The sequence below is a fragment of the Polyodon spathula genome, chromosome 6, assembly GCF_017654505.1.
Source record: "Polyodon spathula isolate WHYD16114869_AA chromosome 6, ASM1765450v1, whole genome shotgun sequence".
Classification (NCBI taxonomy): domain Eukaryota; kingdom Metazoa; phylum Chordata; class Actinopteri; order Acipenseriformes; family Polyodontidae; genus Polyodon; species Polyodon spathula.
The window spans coordinates 26,813,909-26,821,664 of record NC_054539.1 but is presented as its reverse complement, the minus strand read 5'-3'; the positions used below and the strand labels follow the sequence as shown (position 1 = coordinate 26,821,664).

Genomic DNA, 7,756 nt, shown 5'->3' with positions numbered 1-7,756 from the left:
CTGATTGCGGGCATTAGATACATTAAATTTCTATAATTAACCCGGAAAAGTGTCACGGACGCTGTGTGATTATAGGAGGCAGTCGAGGTCATAGACCTTTCCGGATATGAATCAATCCAAAAGAGGGCAATAGAGGGAAGAGATAATATAGAAACAATTGTTTCGTTTTTTGATGAGCGTCATACAAAGTTAGCAACACGTGAATGTATTAAAATGCAATTGTAACATAGGCTGTCGTTTGCTAAAACAGATTTGCAGACGTATTATTTGATTAAACATGAAAGCAATATGTATCAGTTATCGGCGGTATTTAAAACAATACAATGAACAGTGAAAGTCAGTAATTCAAAATTGAATTTAATCTACTGATACTGATAAAAATTCAGAATAAAAAACAAAAATTACACTAAATACACAGGTTACATTAGGTAGATGTATTATTGCAATTACACTTTGGTTAAATTCCACACAGCATTTAATGATGTTTATTAAGCATGTCATTTTTATGATTGGCACGGAAGGATAAAGCACTTCGTTGGCTGCTCCAGCTCATCCGTAGTAAATTAACACGAGTGTTTGTGCATCACTTAACCCTAATCTGGAACGGTCTGGTTTGCATTGAATGCAGATAATGTAAATGCATCAGTTGTTTGATTAATTGTATGTATTTCCAGTGTACCCTGCACCAACCCACACTATATTTAAATATAGAAGATGAGATTACAAAAGATGCTAAATATCGGAGTGTGCCCAATGCATATAGTTCCAAAGGGGTTTGGATATGTTCAATATTACTTTTTTAAAAAAGTGAAAATAAGAACTACTTAGACTGCAGTTTGGTCTGTGTGTAATTGTTTTTTCTTGTATAGTACACGCTGATCTATTTATATTTCATTCTGACGAAAATCTATTTTGCTTTTGTATTGGTATTTTTAAATTAGAGAGGATTGTTAGCTTATACAGTAGTAAACTATTTAATAGGGGATAAATAGCTTACTGAATAAACCATTAAGTGCTGCTGGAGCTTTTTAATTTTTTCATCCTTATGTATAAAGCACAACAATTACGGAGGAAGTTGCTGCTGCATGTTTATGATTTGATTTCTACAAGGGATTTCATATCCTCGGGTTTAATTTTTGTCGTCTTCACGGATTTGCGTCACAAGATCAACTTGCTTGTCCAGATAAAGTTGCATAAATATTATATATATTTCCGGAAGAAATAAGGATTTCTGCTGTATCCTAAAATACTAAAACAGGTTCTATTTTGGGACAAATCTAGCAGGCATATCCGCTCATTAGTTGGAGTCTGAGCCCATCAAAAACAGGATGACCTGAACTTAATAGAGATTGGAGTTTCCTGCACTCACAAAACTGGGCAAGAAAGAAAACATTCAATAGGCTACTGTTTTATTGACCCAATTTTTCCTAGATTGTATTGTATTGCTCTTTTCTCCCCCATACACAATTGTGTAAATGTTACAAAAACAAAGTAGGCTACTGTATTTCCAAATAATTTATATTTTATAAATTAAAAGTCCATCAATTATAAATCCATTACCGCTCAATGGTTGGTAATTTAGCTAATACTGTCGTTTTGCTTAAATAAGAAGAGGTAGAAGAAATTAGAAAAAAAAAAAAAAACTGTTGGGCTATTTTTTTGGTCTGTATAAAACAGGAAGAATTAAAAGACATGTCCACCAACTCGATCTGCTTTATAACAAGTTTTAAAAGATAATTCAACCGACTGATAGAAGCAAAATAGGTATCCTATTTTAAGCTTGAAAAGATACCACTTGTGTACATAATTAATCATTACGAAGACATTTCGTGTCAAAATATATTATTTATATATATATATATATATATATATATATATATATATATATATATATATATATATATATATATATATATATATACATACACATACATATATATATGCTGATATTATATATATATATATATATATAGATATATATATCATAATATATAACGAATTCTTTATATATATACCGTCCACATACTAAATTGAATTCTTTATTTTTTCCAGGTTGATTTACATAATATTTATATCCTTAATTGACTTTGTAAATCGAAGAATGCATTTTTACAAAAAAGTTTCTATATAGTAGCCTATCTCAAGCACTAGTTTTATTTTAAATGCATTTTAAATTTGTAAAATCATATTTACACTTTTAAAAATACATAAATAAATACATGTTTTCATTAAATCGTGAGTAATAGGTTATAATCTGTGTGACCCACCTATAGGTTTGTGCATGGCTAAAATAGCCAAATAAGAAATTAACAAAGTACTTTGTTTTATTAATTGAAAAAAAAAAATCGTTTTATTGACCATCAGCTAAATATAAGCACATTGCAGTAACCTTACCAACACAAAATAGTCTAATTACACACGCAATGCGCAAGTTCAAGATTCTTCTGAATGAGATATTACACACGAATTACACACGAGTAATTTGTTTATAGAAAATAGAACACGGATTAAAATGAGTGCCAGTATTTGGAATGAACATGGCTTGATTGCTGTCGTAATGTAAAGAGTTAAGTGAGGTTGACTGCCATTCATTTATTTCATTTGTGTTTAAAATGTGTCTAGCACTATTTAAACTCCCTAACAAACACTACAGACAGTTGTTTTGCTGTGACCCTATCACCTCGTGGGCGTTGAAGAAAATTGTAACGCAGTTCCTATTCGCAGGGCACGGACCAATCAGGGTCTAACTAATAACTTTTACACCGGACTGCTGGAACTGGTTGCCAAAGTTTCTGTGAGAAACATCACTGACCCTTTAAGAAAGAGAAAACAGCCATTTTAACATACCGTATTTTTTATTAGTCAAACTTTTCATCTTCCTTGCAAAGGAAAGACGAGACACAAGGATGTATACTACAGGACTAAACCCATTTTATGCTTCTAATTTCAGTCTGTGGTCTGCGTATTGTTCCAGCGGCTTTGCCTTGGATTCAGTGAAGAAACCGTCGTTTTGCATCGCTGATATATTACATGTTGGAGACTCTGAAAACATTCTTGGATCTTCAGCACTCGTAGCTCATTTGGGACCCCATCATCAGCTCCAGCCGTCAGGATCACCTCTACGCCCATCTCCGGTGGCACCAGAGTCTTCGGTTTTTAGTTCAAGGATGTCCCCAGCCTCTCCTTACCACAGGCACCCTGGACTTCATGGAGCACACTCCACATCTATGGTGCAGTTAAACGGTTCTTCACCACAAGCACAAGCTCCTTCTAGCAAAGATCTGAAATTTGGCATTGATCGCATTTTATCTTCGGAATTTGATCCTAACGTTAAAGAATGCACAACTCGAAGAGGTACGAAAATCTTTAATTGACAAGTCTTAGAGCGCTTTTCTAGTGTGTTACTCTGCTTGTGTTAAGGGCTCAATAAATACCAAAAAATGACTTAATCACGCTACCCTAGTCACATATAGCCAACTTTCAACTCTGTTTAATCTATCTCTCTCTCTCTCTCTCTCTCTCTCTCTCTCTCTCTCTCTCTCTCTCTCTATATATATATATATATATTGCGTGCATTTGTTTTCTACCCAAAATATATATTTCATTTGAGATATACTGTGAGCAAATTAGAAACCTCTATTATGGTACAGTTGGGGAAGTAGTGGGAGGGAGTTGTCTAATGCATTTAATACATTCTCTTAAAAAATAAACTATTAACGTAATTTGATTAAATGTGTTAACTGTATATGTATTGCAAACATGGGATGGGTGGTATACATTTACTGTCGTGAAACAATAGTGTTCTGCATACATATGTATTTAAACATGAATTTCATTATATTACCTTGACCATTCTGATTTACTATATTTTCGTCCTTTGCCACAGATCTTACATCCATTAGCTCACATTGTCAGCCAGGGCTTCATCTGTCCATACAGCCTTCAGCAAGCCAATTCTTCGCGTCTTTAGAGCCTGGAATTGGCGAACCTTCCTCCATCATGAACCATTTAGGCAGCGGAGCAAGATATTCAGCTCAACACCAGTTTCAAGACACGTTCCCAGGTAGAGTAGCTCTATCATGACATCATAATGTGTGAGTAAATATAAAATGCCCCCCCCCCCCCCCCCCCCCCCCCGTAATATTTTCCTTTAACAACATTAACGTGGGTCGTTTTATTCATTCGACATCAACAATGAACATTTACATTAGTGTTTACAACAAGCATAGGCCTACCTCAACTATGTGTAACATCTAATAATTGTATAAATTAAGTTAAAAATCGAATATCTTTAATTATGGCGTATAAACGTAATCGTGTATTTTGATTTTCGCAATAACAGGGCCATATGCAGTTCTTACTAAAGACACAATGCCTCAGACATACAAAAGGAAACGGTCGTGGTCCAGGGCTGTCTTCTCCAACCTCCAGAGAAAAGGATTAGAGAAAAGATTTGAAATCCAGAAGTATGTCACCAAGCCAGACAGAAAACAACTAGCAGCGATGCTGGGCCTAACAGACGCTCAAGTAAGTTTCAGACTAGTTTTAGTGTTGTTCACTATATTTTAAATTGCATAGCCATATTACTAGCTATAGGCTATTACTTTTAAGCATGTTATTGGTAACACCAATTTAAAAACTGTGTGTGTGTGTGTTTGTGTGTGTGTGTGTGTGTGTGTGTGTGTGTGTGTGTGTGTGTGTGTGTGTGTGTGTGTGTGTGTGTGTGTGTGTGTGTGTGACAAAAATGTAGACACATCTGTGTCTGTTTTAATATTCGTTGATACAGCTTCTGTTTTCTCAGGTTTCATATCAGTATCTGTAAATTATGAAAATCACATTTTGTAACCCTAATTGTAAACCCAGTAACAGCATATATAACCACAATGTACTGGTATTACTGATTTTCTTCAGCATTTAACTTATGACAATAAAATATGGAAGCAATAATAAGATGCACAAATATGCTGTAATAATTGGACTCATAACAAAAAACAAGAACACAAATAATTCCTAACCATCTGGCTTATAAAGTTGTGCAATCAGAATTATGAGGAAGTGAAAGCCATTTATAAGGGTTAATTGCATACCAGACGACAGTGATGACAACCATGATTCTTAGCACTGCTATTCCAGTTGTATGGCTTGTTTGACAATATTGATTTTCCTTGGCAGAATATAAAAATTACGAGAAAAACAACATAGGCCTACTACAAGTGGAACAGTCCTTATTATGTAAATAAACAGAGACTAATACAAGGTAGCTTTACGAAACAGACTGTGAAAGGATTCTACACAATAGGCTGCAGTTAACCAATATTCTCCTTATTTATTCATTTCCAATAGGTTAAAGTGTGGTTTCAGAACAGGAGAATGAAGTGGAGGCATTCCAAGGAAGCTCAGGCCCAAAAAGAGAAGGAAACGCCTGAGCAGCCTGAGAAGTCCCCAGTCTCTGCCGTCTTTGAGGAAGAACAGAAGCAGAATGATTCTGAATGCGAGAGTGGAGGGAGCGACTCTGAGTTCGAGGACATGCATGACAAAGGTGACATTGAAGTCACAGAAGACAACAAGACCAGTGTTATCAAGTCCTCTTCGAGTACTGATGAGGCAACACAGAGCACAGAGCCCAGTACAGAGACGATGGCACGACCCTCATCGCAAATTGTATTATAAGTGCACCTTTTTAAAGACATTATATATATATATATATATATATATATATATATATATTGTTCTTATAAATATATATTATATATATATAACAAATAATAATAATATAATAATAATAATAATAATAATAATAATAATAATAATAATAATAATAATAATAAACACTGTCTTAGACTTTAAAACGAAAGGTTGTTTAAAGGCAACCAGGAAATGCCTTTTTGAGAATTAAGATATTTTTAAAGAAGAAATGGACATGTCATTGCAATTAACCTTTACTCATATAATTGTTGGTAAAATATAAATTTGATTCAAACCAAGGACAAAATATCTTAAATTCACTCGTCACCTATTGCTGAAAATGTGGTCTTTTACAGAACATCCAATATTTAATAACTTTTGCTTAGATCGTATTATATTTTGTCAAGAATGTTTGCACTGAAAATAATGTAAATAAATGGTTTCTTATTGTTTTTAAATACGTCTGTTTTTTTTTTCTGACATCTGCTGCTAATCTGCTACATATTTACTTATTTGTTATTTATTTATCTCAAACGAGTATTTCATTTCTTTAGTAACGATACATTTGTAAATTCGCATAAGGGGTTTTACACATTGCGTGCTGTTGCAATTAATTTTACGATATCTATCCAATGCAGTGCTAATCTAATTGTATACTGTTTTACACGATAATATCAGAGTGTGCTGTAGGTTTGCAAAACGCATGTTGTTTATTTAGTTGTTTGTTTATTTGGGTCTGTAGTGAGACCCTTCGGCTCCACTTGCCCATATCTGATTAGAAATTGACAGTCTTTGTGCCTTGTGGTCCTAATGTCGACCGAGTTCCTCTGCTTAAACGTTACTCGCAGCCTTTAAGAAATACTTGAACATATATAGGACATCATTCCAATTCAAATTGTACATACTAATTTAAATCCATCTGTTGACATCTTTATAAAGAAAAAATACAGTGATACAGTAAAATACAGTGATACAGTAATACAACTGTTATTGCGCGTTTAAATACTGCAAAATGTGCATTACAATGCAAACTGTTAAAATAAAAACACAGTTCAAGAAAGTAGACACATTTAGTTGTATTTCACAATTTCTCAGCGGCTCTCCCGAATATTGACTTTGTTCTTTGTTAATAGTAGCCCAAGGACATTTTACACTTGAGAAAAAAAAAAAAAAAAAAAAAAAAAAAAAAAAAAAAAAAAAAAAAACAAAAAAAAAACAGAGAACATTAGACTCTACACTATTTATTAATTTATCCCAAGTGCCAGAAAATGTGTGCAAACTCTTCACTGCAACATTGTACATAATCTATTTTCTTTTTCCTCTGGATTCTGCAGTTTGTCTGAAAGCAGGATCAGTTACTATAGTTGAAAAATGATTTAGAAACCACACTGACTGTGCCTCTTGAATAGATTTTAACACCGTCTTGAACATGCTAAAATATTATTTTCTAAATGCCGAGCACGTTTTAAAACCTCAATATTTTCCTATTATGAAGAAAAAAACGTGGAAAGGTTGAGGGGATTTTTCCTATTGCTATTTTGGACTTTATTGAGGTGTGTCTAGTTTTTTTGAACCATTAAGGAAAACAGGGAAAGTAACCTTTTTGTGACTCTCTTCGGCCACAAATAACAATGTTTAACAGCTACACGTTATTTAATGGTTCTGTGTCACAGGTCAGCATGTGCTGCCACCTAGACAAACTCAGACATTTTATAATTGTGTATTTACTTTATAAAAACTCCGTTCATATCCATCAGCAAAATATGTCCTATGCCAATAATAGAAAATACTTGACTTGCTGTGGTCTGAGTGTCAACGAAAAAAACAAAGGTTACAAATACAATTTTTAATCAGACTAAAATTGAAATAGGCCAGTAGACTCATGTGTGTTTGTTTGGATGAGGTCAACACATGTTTTGTTAAATATAAGATCTACAGTTGTGTGTAGAACATAACATAACGGTAGTAGGTAGTCTACAATTATTTATTTTCACTAACATTCTGTTAAAGCTTGGAGTTAACAATTTATTTTTAACCCATGACATTGAGTCATTTGGAAAATTTAACAATT

General features: G+C 33.6%; 1 protein-coding gene across 2 annotated transcripts; it reads left to right on the top strand.

The window, feature by feature from the left end:
* Nucleotides 1-2,541: 2,541 nt before the first annotated feature.
* On the top strand, nucleotides 2,542-5,699 carry LOC121317079 (H2.0-like homeobox protein). Of its 2 annotated transcripts, XM_041252671.1 has the most exons (4): nucleotides 2,552-3,354; nucleotides 3,887-4,063; nucleotides 4,343-4,527; nucleotides 5,344-5,699. In XM_041252671.1, exons 1-4 carry the CDS (start codon nucleotides 2,907-2,909, stop codon nucleotides 5,668-5,670), a joined length of 1,137 nt encoding a protein of 378 aa, XP_041108605.1. In that variant the 5' UTR covers nucleotides 2,552-2,906; the 3' UTR covers nucleotides 5,671-5,699. The 2 variants fall into 2 exon arrangements, with proteins under 2 accessions (XP_041108606.1, XP_041108605.1); XM_041252672.1 differs by lacking the exon at nucleotides 3,887-4,063 and having other exon boundaries at nucleotides 2,542-3,354.
* Nucleotides 5,700-7,756: the final 2,057 nt, after the last annotated feature.